Raw genomic sequence first — 18645 nt, 5'->3', positions numbered from 1 at the left:
GTGGACAAGGCGGGTGTATGTTAGAAAATAGTGGTCTCGTACTTGGTATTGACTCCTCTCTTTGCTTCCTGTCCGGGCTCCACAATCCACGGCACGTTAGCATGGCCCTTCGGGTCCATTGACGGCTGCTCCATCTGGCGCAAGAAGACGAGAATCCAAGGCAGAAAATCAGACACAAGCTAAATAATTTCCTTTTTAACTTACAGCTTCCTCCACTATGATGAACATCCTTCAGTTTGAGAGCAAATTGTTCCTATGACTGGAACAGGGCGATCTGTCCTTTTGGAAAGTAAACAGGCCTCCACTGCTCTGAACAGTGGACATGAGCTCCACATCTTCTTTTACAGCGAGGCAAAATGAAAAAGCAGCGAATGGAAGATCTGTGATGCTGTTTCTCTTCCAAAAGTCCAAAGACCCTTGTTAGTGCATACATTTATTTACACATCTGGTGTCTGTAAGTAAAGTGAAGTCTGATAATCTAGTCAAAGGAACCAGAAACACTTGCACTGACAAAACACCTGCTATGAACATAAAGGAGTCTTTATGACTGTTGATGACACTTACTGCAAATTTTAAAGCAACTTTGCATCAAGTGTCATTATTTACCGAAAGACACTTCATGACAAGAGTCATAAACAATCATAAAGGTTCATGGCAGGTGTTAGGGTTAGGGGTTAACCTTAACTAAACTTCGACTTCTTCTATGACTATGAGGATGTAGAACTCAACCCAACAACTGGAGCCAACATGTAGTTTTTAAATTATAGATGACTTATTCTTATTTAACACGGGAACCAATGCTTAGTTTTATGCTTTACCTTTTAGTCTTTCTTTTGTATTTCCCTCTTATTCATAAAAAACACTTTGAACTGCCTCTGCTTGAAATATACTACATAAATAAAATAAAATTATCTTACCTAAATCCCCCAGGATTGAGCTCAAGAAACAGAACGCTTAGATACTTATGGATGCCCCAACTAAATATATTGCTGTTAAACTGACATTAATAATTCTACTAGATTAAAACTTTTACAACTGTTGTATTTCTGGTTTTTCAGTGGTACTATTTCAATGTTTATCTGTATGACTCTCTTTCTGTTCAGCCGCTAAAAACTGTGGGACACAAAACAGACTGAAGCACTAAAGCCGAGGCAAGAGAAATAGGTTAGCTTTTTTTTTTTTCACAGCTGTTCCTAAAATATGAATATGGATACAAGAAAGAGAACAAGACAAAGAAAACTGCAGTTTTGAATGGATAAACTGTAAGAATTATGTGGGAATAAAGAACAGAAGAAGGAAAAGTGTGAAGGACCTGGAAGTGAGCTTTGTAAGGAAGATGGAAGAGTCGAGGGGGAGGAAGAGGAGGGTGAAGAGGAGGCCGGTGGGGGGTGTAAATGTGGCCCAGCGACCAGCGGCTGGAGGGAGACATGATAACCTACAGGGGCAGAGGTCAAACTCGTCAACGTGGGCGAGCTCTACAGACACGGACATCAACAAGCGGCACTGCAAAAACTACGACGACACAGCAGCTGCACTCAGAAAAACAAAACAAAACAAAAAAAAAATCCACAGCAAAAACCAGGGCAGCAAACTCATTGTCTTGGCAACAGCGTAGGACAGCATCGTTACTGCAGTTCAGCCAAACCCAAGCTGGAAAAAGCAACGTTACGCCACATTAATCCACCAACTTCTGCATGGCAACAGCTAAAAGGACTTTGGGACGACAACGGAACAAACAGAGTTTGGGAAATTAGTTGTTGCAAGGCTGACAGAAAAACTGAAAGTGGACTTTACAATCCCAAAGCCAGAAAACCAGACTTCATGTGAATCTTTGTTTGGAAGGGAAAAATAATCAGCAGAAAAACGGCAGGTAAAGGAGCAGCTGGGCGAGCCGGAGAAAATCTACTCAACAGGCAAAATTTCTTCTAAAAATTGTAAATTAATCAGATTTTTCCAGACAAATAATTGGAAAAGCTAAATCCTTTAGAAAATGTACTTTATCCCAACCAAAAAGAAATATTTATCAAGTTGTAGACTTCACACACGTATCCACTTATATTAACATTAAATTATTTTAGCAGCAGTAGAAAAATGTATTTATTGCTGGATTCTGTTTAAATAAAAGACAAATTTCCTGCCATTTACAATCCAGTCACACAAGAAAGCAGCCATTTCTATTGGCTGGTTCGAGTTGGTGTCAATCGTTTGTGCAGCCGACCTCTCAGGTTATAAACGGCAGCGGCACAAAAAGCTGAGACAGTTTTGAGGTTGGAGGTTTTTTCCACTAAAGCTGCAAGGTGATTAAGTCTAAGTAACACCTTTTCTTTTAACAGAACCTTTGACAGTAATGTTTAACTGTCGCTTTAACGCTGATTAAATTTCTTTTTTTTTCAACATTCAGCCTTCAGATGGATTATCTGACTGCGTTTTTAATGATTCACTCTTATTATGATATTTACCAGACATTAGATTCCCGTTTTTAACTTTAAAAAAAAATCTAGTTTTCTGTTATTTGTAGTTTATTTGCTCCTCTGTTTATCCAAGGTCAGGGAGGAAACTGCAGCAGAAACCAGTTTTCTCCTCTGGGTTTTAAATCTCTCCCAAGCTTCATAAAGTCGTTAAGCCTACAAATTTCACCTGAGGGTCCTCTAACATGCAGGCATGCCTGGAAGACTTTTAAAGTTTGGAACCCAGAAGGCATCATAATGAGATCCCTGGACTACTTGGGCTCTCTTAATGAGCGAGAGTTCGACTCCAAGCTAAAAATGTTACAACAAAGATAGTTAGCAGCAGTAAGAAGTAGTAAATCATCAGCCCAGAGGGGTTATCCACCAACAGAGGGCGATAGAGAGGGGACAAATCCAAGCTGGCAAATAACAAGCGTTAATTTTATGCCCAAAATAAATTAAGAAGTCAATATCCCACCCAGTTCTGTGTTTATAGCAATTATTTGTGGAGTACTTGGCAGCCAAGAAGCTGAGTTACCATGACAGACTACAGCAGCTATGCAACAAGCCTGTTTTTATAGAGCTGGCAAGCCTTTCCGTCCACGTTTGGATACAGAATTACACGTCAGTCTTAAAATAAAATAGACTCACATTACTGGTCTGTAATTGTCTCGACTAAAAGAAGCAGCGACGTTGCATCAGGGGCCTAACTTTACAGATCTGCAGACTCTGTAGAGGAAGTGCTGCAGTGTTTTCACACCACAAGCCTTTAACTAGACCATATACACACACGTGATGAAAAAAAGCTACATATAATATTTAATGTAGTGGTTGCAGACTCAGCAGAATGTGTGTACATATGGCGTCATCCATCATCCCTACTGTAGGCATATGATCACTCGCAGATACAGCATGTGGGCTCATTAGCCGTCTCTTCTCTCCTCTCGCTGCTCTTTCAACAACATCTCACGTCTAAGTTTGGACAGTGAGGCTGTCCCTCTGACACCGCGTTCGCCACCATCACGCTGTGTGCGTTACGGCCTAAAGCGTCCTCAGAAACCAGACACCGAGCCCGAGGACCCGCGTGCGGCTGGCTATGCTACTGCGGCTATTTTAAAACGCCAGCGGCGGCTAATGAACTGTTGACACACTCACTTTGGGTTGCTGTGACTACAAGAGGCAAGCCACTTTTATACAAGAGTAAACAACAAAACCTGATCTGACCACTTATGATTAAAAATATCTACTTCTGTTGTTTTCATCTTATTTTCCTCTTAAGATTAGGATGCGTAAAGTGTTACCAGGGTTGCCAGGATAACAAACGCATCACCTATATTTTCCCTCTTAATGAGGATCTAAAGGACTGACAAGTTTGGGTTGTTTTTGTCTTGTTTTTACCAACTTATCACCAGGGTACATTACATTCTTTAAGCGCACAACTCGCCGTATACAAACCCAGAGTGAGCAAGCAAGCCTCCGAGGAGCGAAACGCAACCAGGCCTCATCAATCAGTCGAGTGTGTAAGAGACTGCAGGGACAGCAAGACCGAGTGGAAGCTTAACAGATTAAATATCCACATAAACCTTTGCCACATCGTCCACCGGGCCGGGACACACAGAAGACAAAAGCAGCACAAGATCGGGACTGAGAGGTGAAGAAGTTGGGAGTGAGCAGGGAGGAGATGTGAGGATGTGTCGAAAATGGAGGTTAATAGAGTGATGTTAGTGTTGCATCAAAAGCTAATAAAACAGCTTAACTTGAGTTCAGGGGAAGAAGTGAAAATCCATCCGAACAAAGAGTGATCAAATTTAAGCTACTTTTACTTCATCAAATGTAAATTTTTTTCATGGTTCTGGATGGATTTTCTCTCGCCGCCTCATCGATGCTTACTGATTTGCGGATGTTGACGCGGGGCTTGGGCACGGGCTTGCCGGGTTTGCTGTCGAAGCTTTCGGGGAGCGTCGCCGAGCCGTGGCCGCTCTTCCTGGCTTGCAGAGCGAGCTGATAGGCCACCTCAAAGGCCTGGCCGAGCGTCAGGATGATCTCATAGGCCAGATTCTGAAGAGAGAGGAAACATTTGTGAGAACAGGAAGGTAAAAACCACAAAGTGCTTGTAAAGCCGCAGCGTCAGGACTGACCACGTCGAAAGCAGTGAAGACATGGCAGTAGTGGTGACTGGATTTGAGGTCTTTGGTGATGTAGGCAAACGTAGACAGATCTTCTGGATCCTGAGCTGCACATGAGATGTTACGGATCTCGTGCTCCGCTATGATGTTCTACAGAGAGGAGAGGATGAAGAGCTTAAAAAGATGCAGTTTTTTCAAAGAAACACAAACTGGTTTATTATTTATCCCACAATCATAATTAATATTGCAGAGTATCGGTTTTAAAGTTTTGGAAGTGACTGCTGGTATTCCTTTTCTGGTTTAATCAGCACTTTGTGTTGTGTTAATTAAGGTAATAAATTATACATCATCTAAGGGATGGATTGTTTTTTGTGTGAAGTTAAGAATATTTAAAAGTTACACCAGATTTTATTTAGAAGAAAGATAGAAATACTTATTGTGAGGTAATATCAGTGGGAGACATTTCACTCAACATCAGGTGAACTTTTGGTTTTTGACACAGGAAATTAAGGATCGCAGTAAAAATGTAACATATTTATCACTGCTTTTGCAAGTAACGTGGTTCAACTCTACAGATTACAGTGTAATCTGTTTTGTCCATAATCTGTTGGCATAACAGATTCTATTTACACCTTATAGTCTGCATATTTCCCTCCAAAATAGATGATACTACTAACTTTTTAGAGTTTTTAAAGACTGGAGTTGGGTGATCACAGATGTATGTCTGTATGTATGTTTGCTTTAAAACTACAATAAATATTATAACCAATGAACAGCTGCAGAAAGGACACCCAGACAGATCAAAAAAGTATTTTTGTAATTTTTAACTTCTTCCATTCACTATGTTTTTGACCCATACTGTTTCTCCATATCTGTTTTGACTTCCTGTGTCAGAAGTTTTAATACGTCACTAAATTTTACTTGCTTGGTAAAACTGTTAGATGACTGTTATTTTTACACTACAGATGTTTTAGTGTTTATTCCTGAGATCCTCCTCATCGTTTCCCTAAAGACTGAGGCTGAAGAATAAAGCAAACTTCCACACTTTGATCCTGTTTAGAGTCAGACATGACACCTCTGAATGCCACTCTTCCCTTCATGTTCGCTGACCTTTCATGTGTTATTTAGCGTAGGCGTCGCTGGGACAGCGCGCCGTTACCTTATTGGTGGCGTCGATGAACTTCACTCCCTTGTAGGACACGGAGAGGACGATGGTCGGCACTTTCTTCATCTGTTCCGTTGACTTCTTGGAGGGCACGGGAGATAAAATGCGGAAACAGAAAGAAGAGGCAGCTGTGACTTTTAAACCTTGCATCAGTTTGCATCAAAACATCGCGCCATCTGAGAAAGTTCATTCAACTGAGTATCGACGGCTTCCTCCTCCGTTAAAAGCATATCATCTCCAGGAGAACCAACAGAGAATAAATTTTAAACCAAATCACCATCAGCAGGCGTTTTCTATACCACTTGGCACTTCATTAAGCCCCTGCAGTATATCTCACCTCGTTCTTTTTAATTACGCACACATACTGAAGAGATTATGCAGCAAAGAGCTCGACCTGCCAAAAGCTGTTATATATTCAAAGACGTGACAGAGTACTTCCTCTTTTTTTCTTTCGTCTACATTTTATAAATAATTTGTCCTTCATCAGAGTCTACTGCCTGATTTATTTTCTATACCTATTAGTTTTCTTGTTCTAGTTCATCCTCTGCATGAACAAGACAGGATGAAGCCGGTGACGAACAGGTTATACCAAAAGATCTGCCAACAGCAGCTCCATTTTGCCTTTCCTGGCTCGTCTGTGAACGTGGAAGTTAAACGTCTCTGTTTCTACCGAGGGATGGATAAAAGGAGCTGCTGGGACAGGTGAGGCAGGTGGAGGTACATTAGCAATGTGCATCTCATTGCACTTCCTTTGCAACCTTGACGTGTTGCAAAGGGGTTGGCCGAGCAACGCTGCAGAAAGTTGAGAGGAAAGATGCTGCAATGAAAGTGGAGAAAAGAGAACGACCCGCTGTTCATGAATTTTAAACGCGATCTTTACACTGCAGCAGCTCAGAAAGACAGAAGAAGTTTGTGTTACAGTAGACAGACAGTAAGAAACAATAAGCTATTAGAAAGAGGTATAACCAATGATAAAACATTTATTTTTAAAAAGAAGGAGACAATTAGATCTATTTTTTGGGTGGATTAAAGCTAATAGCACAATGTTCCAAAGGTAATATAGGTTTAATGGAAAAGTTATTTGACAGGAATGTTTATTTTTAGGCCTTTACAAATATGACTCAAACATTTCCCGTTGGCATCTTGTTGTCGGTATGCAGCCTGTAAACCTGCAGGTTAAAACGGAGAAAGGAAATGCATCAGAATGAGCTTTACCCTCATTTTAGCGCAGGCATCTTGTGTGGACTCCGTCCCTCTCAGCTCTTTCACCAACATAGAGCCCAGGTACTGCAGAAAACACAAAACAAGCTGTTAGCTTGATTGTCAGCACCAGATTGCAGCAGCCTAATTAAAACCCTGCTGGATGCACTGACAGGTCAACAAACACAGTTAAAAGACAAACAGATTGCAAAGTTTCATTCCATCATTATTCTTACATCTAAAAAGTTTTGGAAACCTGATTTTTATTACAGTCAATTTTGCATCAAGCATCAACCCAGACTCATGCTCCATTGTAAGACCAACATGAGGAAGTGACTGTGCAGCTTTGACCATGATGATGATAAAACAGTCAGAGCCGTCCGCCGGTGATGAACGGACCGTCCTGCTGACATTAACGGCACCAGCAGGATTCTCTCTGCCTGGATCCTGAGTACCTTGGTGGAATACAAACTTTTACTTCCCAATAATTCATATTTTTTTTTTGTGTTTTTGTCTGTAGCTGGACTAAACTATTTAGTCCAGCTAAATAGTTTTATTAGATACACACAAACACTGACAGCTGTGATTACATGAACCTTACAGGCTGCCGTAGCTCCAGAAGTGCTGCTTTCTGTCTGACCCTTCAGTCGGAACAAGCAGAATATTATTTAAAACCATCTGCTAATAGTAACTTTGTATTTAAACAAAAAAAAATCTGAACTTCTGCTTCCTATTGGTGTAAATATGTTGTGGCAAAAGTTCATTTCTTGTCACTAATAAGATTGAGCTTCATAAATCATGTAAAAAAAACAAATAAAAATTTATAGTCAGCAATAGCTAAAACATTTAAAACCACTAGAACAAAAAAGACTGGACAGAAAAGGTTTATTTGTGAAGGAGAGGGATGATGCTGGAAAATGAGTAATGAGAATATTTGGATGATTATTGTAAATAAGTCTAGTTGGAAAATTGAGAACAAAACTGGAGAAGTGAGACAATCGAGGTTGAGCAAAAAGTCATTAAGTTTGTATTAGATCTTTATTTTTAAAAAGTGACACTTCAGTCTCTCTAAGTCTACATTCAGTCGTGAAAAGCAAGTTTTTATTACGTTTTCTCCGTCTTGTGAATGCAATAAAAAAGATTCTACTATGTTGGATTTATCGTCCAAAGTTTTAAGTGTTTTTCCACTGTTATTGCTTGGATTATATTGACCCTAACGATGGTGCTAATAATGTTAGCACGACTTCGCTAAATTGGGAGCTGATATATTTCCTATGCCGTGGCTGTAAGCTAACATAAAAAAGACGCCGTCAGAGTCGGCGCTGCAAGCAGCCAATTGCGTTTCGTTTGTTCAGCGCTGAAAAACAAGAACTGATTCTTGCTTTTTACCATCCGTCCATCAAAACAGACATAAAGCCGCCTTATCAGTGTCTTTTCCATCCAATTTATTTCTGTCCATCCTTCAGCTGCTGGCACATTCACTCCAATGTGGCTCTCGCTCATTTATCTCATTTCTGAGTTTCCTTTAGCCTGCTGGACAAGGAGCAGGGATCTGGAGGTTCTGTTTGAAACCAGGTTCCCCTGCATATTCCTACAACTGGGAACTGAAACATACAACTTCCTAATGGTCCTAAAGCTAAACGCTGCGCTATTTATACCATAAAAATGTTTTAAAAGCCCAAAATAGATTCACATTTTTACTTTGCGTCTCTATCACTTCATTTAGATTAACAGTAACTACAGTTTTTAGGAACTAATTATTTGTAATCTATGACTCTCCAAGTTTGTGGGACATAAATATAACATGAAGACACAAAAGCCTAGAAGAGAACAGTTTCTTCCTGCAGCCACACAGAGAAGATGATGATGATAAAGGCAGAAGAGAAAAAGTGTGTAAAGCTCACTGTACACACTTATAGAAAATGGGGTCACCAAGTCTCCATAGCAACATTAAATACACCAAATGGCTGTTTGGAGAGCAGCAGAAAAAAAGTCACCATCACAAATGTTTACATTTATGATGGTAGGACTGTGCTAAACTCAGACTGTCCCTTTGACAGCTGAGATGCTAATAATGGTTCCACTAATAATTTTCAAAGTTTTCTAAAATGTTCAGTGTGTAAATATGCTAATAAAAAAAAAAAAAGCTGGCAGAGTTTTTACACATCTTTACCTGAATTGCTCAGTAATGTTGCCCTTCTTAATAAACTCGTCAGTTTCTTGTGTGAACCGTGTCATAAAATGGGTTTTTCCACCAGTCGTGGTTTCATCTGTGTGAGCAAACATTACTGGTGAACACGGCCAGCTCCAGTTGGCTCAAAGAGAGGTTTCCCAGTAACATGCTGGGATTTGGAGCAGCAGCTTGATTTCTGTCAGCTCTGAAGTTGTTAGAGGAGATGGTTCTGCTGATACCAACATTTTAGTTGAGTATTTCACCTAATGATTACTTGGTATTCTCTTTGCCGATTGCACAGTCAGTTCAAAGTCAAACTTTTCCTCCAAACAAAGATAATATATTTTAAAATCATGCCTACATTTCAACAACGCTGACTCCGGTCGACTTGTGCAAAATATTAAGTTAATTTACTCCCCTGTATGTGTTGGAGATCTGTAATTTATGCCTTCTCTGGCAGAGCTGCATTGGATTTTTCCTCAAATTAAGTCCATATAAGCTTTTCCATTTATTTAATTCATGCGCTGACACTGATTTAGCTCATAACTGTTGTATATCTCCTCTGAAACGCTGTCAAATCAATCACAACAATTTTATTTGAGAGATCCACTTACATTTCCTCTCAATCTTCCTAAGATTTCATTTCTCTCTGCAGTGGTTTTCCTGCAGCGAGTCAGAAATCATTTTCAGTCCGGATGCTGGGTGTATAACTGCAAAACCCTCGAGAGGTTCGCGGCTCTTTCTGCGCCTTTACAGAGATGAAACATCTTTTATGTGACCAACTGAAGGTCTGCATTTAAAAAAAACCGGCTGAAGGTGAAACAGAGGGAAGCTGATCTCCAGGGTTCAGTCAGCAGAGAACTGAGAATCAACAGGAAACAGTTGCCTTACTCAAGAAAAACTAAATGAAATGTCTAATTGTTTTTACTATTGTGCTGTAAACAAAGGATCTCATACATTTCTAAGCATATTTTGTTTTATTTCATTCTAGAAATTACAAAAAGTGACCAATTTTCTCCAGTCAATCAAGAATAAAGTGGTGTAGCCAATACCTGGACAGATCATATACAGTATTAAAGCCACTTAAAATGGTCTGCATATTATTTAGGATTATTTTTTAAATAAGACAAAGCCAATATTTGTGAGTCAAAAATGTTTAAATGACTTTAGAGTTGTTTGGTTGTACTTGAACGCAACATGCCTTTTGATTTTCACATCGACTGATTTTTCTCTTGTACTCCAGATGCTTATATTTGAATTGAAGATGTTTCAAGTGGGTAAATTAAGTTCAATAGAGTGAGTTATGCTGGCATAAAGCTTTGGTTTGATTGGTTCCATTTCAAATGTCTCTGTAGCTCAATTTCCTTTAGCTCTGCATATAAATGTTTTCCATGGTTCTGGTCTGTCTGTTGACACAGCAACTTCTTTTGGTAGTTTTATGTTCATGTTGACATAAAGCATTCCTTTATTGGAGGATGAAACACAGTCGGATGTTGAATTTTTGCATCACCAACCCAAATCTGCAACCTGAGCTTTGTTGAAAATGTAAACATTACGCAAAACCTTTGGGAAAATGCCAGAAAATCAACTAACTTAACTTTACCAGAAATGTTTGTATCTGGGTGTAACGTTCTACATAACATCTAATGCTGATGGGGTTACATGTGCATTTTTGACTCTGTGTAAGAACCAGGTTAAAGGGTTTGGACTCACGTAAGCTTCGTAGTCACAGGACTGAAAGATGAGCTTCTCTGGATGATGCTGCCAGTACTGAACGGGAGTGGAGGACGTCGCCTCGTTGGGCGGACGCAACGTAATCGGCTCGCACCATTCGCCAGCCTGAAACGACAAACAAACACTAACATTGATTGCTTGAACACATTTTTCTGCCACAGCTGCACCAGATGTAAACTGGATGTTCCGACATCTGAGAAGATGCGACTCCTCTGCATGTTCTCCTACTTCAGCTTAGCTTAAGAGTCTTTGCTTTGTCGACAAGCGAATTTCTGAAATCCAAACTACATCCATCTCAAATATTTGGACTTATGAAGCTTATCGTTGAGTCCATTCCTTTATAATTGAATCCAGATTATTACAGCCTGAGAATGTATTCACAAACCCAATGACTGTTGATGTTTGCCAGGAATGTGGAGAGAAGGTTTTCAAACTTCCTCCGGCCAAATTCAACCCCCTCATTGTTCAGCTTTTATTAAAGTTGTTAAAGAACACTGTAAAGAATGAAAACTTAGTCGTGTCTTAAAATATATCAGCTGTAATAATTGCTCTCCTGGTATTGAGGCAACTGATCTCAGCAACAATGCAGGAGCAACAACAGGTGCAATGACAGAAGATCCTTCCTCTCTCCTGTCACAGTTATCTCTCAATTCATGCAAAGCTGACTCATCAGCGCCACCTCAGCGCCGTTTAACAGAGGAGATGCACGCTGACGCACACACACACACACACACACATCTGGGATTCAGACGCACAACCAGAAGTGTGTTATTCTGCACTGATGAGCTCCGTGATTCACCAAAAGACCCCAATCATAGGAAATCAAAACACAGCTGCCGTGTTTGATGTGTGTCTGAATTACTGCACTGATTAAAAGTCAAAAGATCTGAGTTTCTGGTTTGGATGCAATTAAAAGTTGTTGGGGAAAAAACAAAAAAAATATTAATTTGGTGACAAATATCTATATATACAACCGAAAGGAGAAAAAAAAATCTACTCTATAAAAGTCTGTGTGCTTTTCTAATATATTTGGATGTTTTAATACAAATTTTAACAAAAATTAGCAATTGAGGGAATATAAATCAACATATTCTGAAGAAAGAACATTAAATAAGAACAATAGTAAGTGCTTCTGGACATATTAAATGAAATTCTTATTTTGATGTTCTTCTAATGTCTAAAATAATAGACTTGTCTGACAAAAGTTCTGAAGCAACATTTCTAAGGATGTGTGCACCTTTAGATCCACAGAGCGACAGAATGGTGACTAGCAGCTTATGGGTCTGATAGGAGCTTTAAAACTGGAAACATGTGAAATTAACCATTTCACCACCTACAATCAGTATATTCAAAAAACACTCAGAAATTTGTCTGTAAACGCAAGTTTACCCTGAAAGCAGCCTGCAAGGTGATAAAAGGAGTCTTAAAAAAACCTTAAATGTCATTATGGCTCCTTCATGCTGCTGCTATTTACATACAAATGCACGTCTGTATAATCAGAAAGAGATTGACGATAATTAACAAGAAAGCTAAAAGAGACAAGTTGAAATAAAATATTAATAAAATAATTTAGTATTACGAGAAAAAGGCACAAATGATTATACTAATTGTAGTCTGTAAAAGGATTAATTTTCTCCAGTAAACATGTGAACCATTAATGGTCAGAGTTCCTAACCAGTCCCTCCATTCATCCCTCCATCCTCACCATGCTGACTTGAGCCATCTGTCGCTCCAGCTTGGATCGCGGCACGTCGTCAAAGTAGTTCTCGGTGCTGCGCTGCCTGCGCCGCGCGTCCGCCTGCATAATGAGGTGCTGCACGTCCAGCGAGCCGCCGGGGACTCCCGCCGTATACGCTGCCTGGCCTACCGAGGGGCTGAGCTGGGGAGGAGTGTGGTTTCCTCCAGGCTCCTGGAACAAAACCCAACACAGGAAGCGAGCGTGAGCGGCGACCTCCATCATTTAATAACCTGATTTCCCATCAGAGGCACAAGGATTTACCGTCTTTCTAAAGTACTTCATAAACTACTGCTTGGAAAACTGGAAAATAAGAGGAAGAATAATCATTAAAACCTAAGAGGTTCTGAAGGGATGGATGTTTTTTCTTACAGGTCCATTTCTGCAAAAGTCTAAAATCCAAACTCCATCTACAGAGTAGTGACTGTGTCTGATGGGTTTTCTATCATTCCTTCTACTGAGCTGCTTACACGCTACAAGATGATGAATCTTACACTAATCATCTTAACAGACTCATATATTATAATCTAATACATCCAATATAATCTGCCGTCAATCATAAGTGGCATACATATATTTGTAATCACTGCAGAGCTGAAATGTCTTGTTTATCGAGTACAAATGAGGCCTTTTCTCTATAAGTGATCAACACATCAGCATATTTTTCTACTTTGCCAAAAAAGTGAAGTGAAGCAGCAAAAATAATAAGAAATTTCTTCTAGTTTGTGTTTTAGCTCCACTGTTCACTGTGTAAAGGGTTCAACTGGGTGGAATTACTCATTCATTACTTCCTCTACAGACACACACACACAAACACACACACACACACACACACACACACACGCACGCAAAAGGAAGAGCGTCTTTATGGTGACATACAGTGTTGTTATGACTGGAGAGGAACAGGCTGGGCATTCAGGGACTGTTTGGTGATGACATCACCAGCAGCAGGATTTATCTTCACAACACATTTAGAGAAATACAGTCATATTTACTCTATCAGTTTAGAATTAGTGCATTAATACTTATTTTAATTGAATGGTCTGATGGAAGGTTTCAGTATGGAAAAAGTAAATGTATGAATTTAAAAGCTGCATTCAGATATTCCATCTGCATAATATCCATCTCATTTATCCATCCATCATCTGTAAATCCATCTTCATTATTAATCTGTCATTCTGCTTGTCCATCCATCTGTCAATATATTTATCCTCTAATCCATCCCTCCATTTGTCCATTAATTAATCCATCTGTTTTTCCTGTTTATCTCTCCCTCCATTCATTCATGTGTCTAAGATTTTTAAGTCCACTCTGATCACAGGTTCAGATTTTAAAGGATTTTCAGCCTCAAGTTGATAGTCAGATTTTATATTTATACTTTAGCATTTGGCTGAAGAAGGAGTGGGAAAGTTAAAATGTGTTCACTGTGTTTCCAGCTGTGCCATCCTTACCCGTAAGGAAATGGCCCGGGGAGGTTTCTGCGGCGTGTCGTCGTGCAGCCGGTCCCCCAGTGATGCCAGGATCCGCTTTCTGTGCCCGATAAGGTTGATCTTCAACACCTGAATCCATACAGAGACAGCAGAGCGTTGAAAAAGAAACTTCCACAGACGTGAGGTGGAAAGAAACTGATCGGGAACTTTTAGGAGATTTACATTTCAACACCCAATGCTGGAAATTAGATGCCAAAGATGAAAGTTTATGGAAAACTAATGACTCTTGTTTTAATTTACATAGATTAAAGGTTAAATGCATCCTTTAAGAAGTACCGGTAAGAATAAAATAGTTTTGAGAGTAAACAATTAGTTATTTCTGCATATTTAACAGTTACCAGGGTTTTTCTTCAACCTGACCTCTGGATGGCTTTAAATTTCCTACAGCTTTTTATTTCATCTCGTTTCCACACCAAACAATTTTTATAAAATACATCAAACTGAAGCATTTTATGAACCTGTACCTTTACTGTCTGAAATGTGTCTTTGGATGTTCATGAAATGTTTGTTTACACAGTCATTGATTAGGAGTTGAATTAAAAGTATTTCTAAATCACTGAGATCATTGCTGTGAGAGACATGAATTCAAAGAATACATTTTCATCTCACCTCCCATCACAGAAACTTAATTTCATCCTATATTGACAAAAATAATTTCATAAAGATAGATCATTTTAAACACCAGCTTATCTGTTCTTCTACTTTCTGACTGAGGTTCTCGTAGGACTATTGGTTCCCTGAAGAGATCCGAGTCGAACAACATGAGATTGTAACAAGCTGGTAATTGTCTCTATATTCCCGTCTTGAGGCGCTCATTAACCAGACACAAACACAGAATCCTTCATTCTGCTCCTGGTGGCAGCGCAGGCTGCCGGTGCCAGGTACCGAATCCTCTACAGAGACAAGCAGGGTCTCTGCAAGGATGTCGCTGGCGCCATCTGCACCTCCTGGCATCGCAAGGAAATTCAGCAAGCTTTTATATAACAGCTGCTTGAAGTCTTCCAAAAGGCATGAAAAGAAGGCTGCTTTGCATAAATCACGACTCTACATCTGTTAAACAATCGGCACAATCACAATGACAAGTTTCTCTAACAGAACATGGACACATTTTTTTAAATAATATATTTTACCATATTTAATTCCAGTTAAACTAAAATGCTTTTCACATCTGTTGTTTCTCATCCAAAGCTTGTCAAGCTCGACTGCAAAGCTCAAGTTTCTCCCGTTTTCTTTATTTCAAAAATCCATGCAATTATAACCAAAGCTTTCATCACAGAAATGTATTTTTTGAGAAAACGGCCAAAACGATGATGGCCAATAAAAAAGGTTATAAAATCTTCTGCCTTTATGGCGCCTCCTGTGGCTGTGGGGCAGCAGCATGACTCAGTTCTCACAATTCTGTTTCATCACGGGTTAATAATTACTCACACACACACACACACACACACACACACACACACACACACACACACACACACACACACACACACACACACACACACACACACACACACCCACACACACACATCCAGAATAAAGGCGCAGTAATTGCCCCGCATGGTGTGAACCGGTGTGCTACTTGTTGCCTTATGCAACAGCATCACTTCAGATCCACCAGAAGCCTCAACCTCAGCCTGGGGTTCAATTCTCACCATAGCAACAATGGTTGCTGCAGCAGTCACCCACACACACTCTCATCCCTCTTTAAAAAAACAACCAGAAAAAAGAAAAGAGAGAAACGTGTGCGCGCTCGCTCTCATGGAAACAGCCGAAACAGCTGTTAAAAGTGAGGGGGAGAAGATTATATTGTTGCTCTTCAATGGATGAGAATGAACTATTATTAAAACACACACTCCAGAACTGCTACATCAGCCCATTTCCATTTAAATGATGTCTGTGCATACTCATGTGTGACACTTGTGCAGCCATGTAATCCTAACAGAACAGCTATTCATTAAATCTAAACTCCATTCGCATCAACAGGAGACACAACCTTGACAAGGTGACGCTTGAACCGTCTGTTCCAGCAGCGTAATAATAACTGGAGGAAAAAACAAAGCAGGTACATACGATGCTATTAGAAGTATTCAAGAAGTTTTCTCTGTTTTGTCACATTAAAATAAAGCTTTAAAGCTTAATAAACGTGAAGTAAAAAAGAAATGCGTGTTTATTTTCAGTGCCTCTAAGACACGACTGTCAAACTCCATTTTATTTTGGGCCAAATCAAAACTCTGAATGTTTTTAAAGGGCCAGTTGCCCTTTAAGAACATTGAATGTATGGATAAAACCAAATAAACTATTAAAATGTTAACAAATCGCTGTCCCTCCAGGACTTTGATTGTTTTGTTTTTTGTAATCAAAATCACAAATTTTGTGGTGCTAATTTAGACATTTTTGGAAGGAAATTTTATGATATTCGCATTACTGTATGATTTTAAATGTGACTTTATTCCTCGCTGTATCAATCAAGGAATGTAACTTGACATCAAGCAAGGCTAAGGCAACTTAACTTAAACCCAATATTAACAACTTTGACAAAAATGTTCATTTGAATCAGAAAAAATGTGGGGATCTGTTGATTTTGTGTTATATTTGCAGATTTGTGAATAACTGGAGGGACTTATTGATGTAATTTGGAGTCTAGAGGGCCACACAAAAAGCTACAGCGGGCCAGATTTGGCCCCCAGGCCTTGATTTTGACACGTTTTGTAAGACAATATATTGCACCTGCCTGGTCGTAGAGCAAAGCAGCCAATCATGGAGCGCCATTCATCTTCCTTGCTTTTAATTGGCTCTTCCCACAAGATCGAAGAATAAGACTGTGCATATTAGCTTCTGGAGTCATGCTGAGATGATTTTCACTGTCTATACTGATGCATATTAAGGTACATGTGATGTTTTTGCTATTAAAACAGGAAGGTATGAGTAATGTAACAGGGAAGTTTCAGACATTTGCAGATTTCAGCTATTTGTAGGGAGCTGTGGTCTTGAGCCCCGCAAATACCCAAAGTCCACTGTAGTTTGGTCTCAATGTTAGGTTTACTAAGTTACCACAGTCCTGACAAAACATTAAAGCATTCAAATGTAATTAAATAACTTTTTAATGCTCTAAACAGAATAACCTGAAAGGTTTTAATAAGATTTCCTTACCTAACAAACATACAGAGATGAAGAAGTCATGACTTGTTTTCACCGTTTGGCACACAGAAATGTGAAACAGCGGTTAACTGAGCTGCTTCAGTCCACCGGCGCTCCTGGTGTTATCGCCGTAGTATGAAGTCATCTGGGTCACCGTTTGCTTCCTCGGTTCTGCTGAGCTCTTCTGTGTGTCTTCTTTGTGCATCAATCAGGGCGCTAATCCTGTTAGCGGCCCCGCTACCCCAGATTGAACGTGCCCGATTAACAGATTAGCCTCCATGCAGTTAACGAACACACGCTTTCACTTCTTCCTGCTGATTTTTTTTCTCAATCACTGAAAAGTAACCTTCAAGTCATTTAAGTTGGCGATCAGGATGTAGGAGCAGGAGGATTTGTTCTGCTCTGATTGTGAATAAAGTGGGTCATTTTAACACCTTCTTTCAGGACAGTAAAACAGGGAAATCACAAGAACAGACCTTGGAAGCCTAACGATGATGTTTTATTTTGAAAGGAGAACAGAACCCGTCAGATCGAGGTGCATTCACAGTGACCTCTGGCTCGGGACGCTGGAGACAAAAAGCCTTTTCTGTGCGTCTTACTGGAGGGGACGCTGGAGCTGGTGGGTTTACTGGAGCGTGAAACACCGAGGGAACCGACAGTCCAGCCTCTGTTTGTGCTCTAGCTAGCACATGGTTTTAATGATGGGAGAAGGAAGACGTGAACACTTTCCCCCTCAGTCTCTTTAATTTACAGACTCACCAAACTGTTCATCTTTTACCCTCATATTTTCTTTCTTTACACCTTCCTTCGCTTTCTGTCCAGATTCTCTTCACCTCAACCCACCTCATTTGCCTGGTTTATTCAAATCTTGTCTTCTTTGTTATCTAGTTAATCTAAAAAGTTGGGAAAAAGACAAGGTTTCACAGCACCATTCACCCATAAAATCTGGCCCCCATTGCCACATCTTTGTTAGATTTTAGATTTACCTTCTCTTTACAAGACTGCAAGGTTTAGTTCACTGCAACATCAACAACACCTGCAGCATCTGATGCTAATGGAGCAATTGGAGTTGAAACCTCTGAAGATTCCTCCATTGATTCCTCCAGATCAAAGTATCACCGGCATAAGCTTACTTTAATTGCCTTGGTCAGAATGCATTACAGGACAACTGAGTGGTAGTATTGATCAGTAAATAGCTCAAGTCTGTCTGAATGCAATTTTAGAACCTGATTACATGGCTTCAGAAACACAGAGGTGACTTGTCTTTTAAGAAAACCAGCTAGCGTCGCTTTAGAGCAGGTTTCAACCAGATTAAACTGAGAAATGGTAAACTAATGCTGAAATATTCACCTATCGAAAGTCTTCTGTATTGCTGTATTTCGGTTGTACTTGGAAGTGGAAAATTCAGACTTCATAGCTGAAAAAAGATCAACTGGA

General features: G+C 39.8%; 1 protein-coding gene across 8 annotated transcripts in view; it reads right to left on the bottom strand.

Moving 5' to 3' along the window:
* Positions 1-18645, bottom strand: part of anks1b (ankyrin repeat and sterile alpha motif domain containing 1B) — a 177196-nt gene that overhangs the window by 17192 nt on the left and 141359 nt on the right. For 4 of the 8 annotated variants that reach the window (XM_055054854.1, XM_055054853.1, XM_055054851.1 and 1 more), the window contains 9 exons: positions 14032-14139; positions 12551-12754; positions 10825-10950; positions 6954-7025; positions 5733-5819; positions 4586-4723; positions 4338-4505; positions 1313-1435; positions 43-134 (listed from right to left, as the gene is read on the bottom strand). In XM_055054854.1, coding sequence (XP_054910829.1) covers positions 43-134; positions 1313-1435; positions 4338-4505; positions 4586-4723; positions 5733-5819; positions 6954-7025; positions 10825-10950; positions 12551-12754; positions 14032-14139 — 1118 coding nt within the window. The remainder of the gene's footprint in view (positions 1-42; positions 135-1312; positions 1436-4337; positions 4506-4585; positions 4724-5732; positions 5820-6953; positions 7026-10824; positions 10951-12550; positions 12755-14031; positions 14140-18645) is intronic. The other 4 variants (XM_055054859.1, XM_055054855.1, XM_055054852.1 and 1 more) reach the window with 3 other exon arrangements.

This window comes from Poeciliopsis prolifica, unplaced genomic scaffold, assembly GCF_027474105.1.
Source record: "Poeciliopsis prolifica strain line A6 unplaced genomic scaffold, Auburn_PproV2 SCAFFOLD040, whole genome shotgun sequence".
Classification (NCBI taxonomy): Eukaryota; Metazoa; Chordata; class Actinopteri; order Cyprinodontiformes; family Poeciliidae; genus Poeciliopsis; species Poeciliopsis prolifica.
Note: the sequence above shows the minus strand (reverse complement) of the source record. Positions and strands in the feature narration are given on the sequence as shown.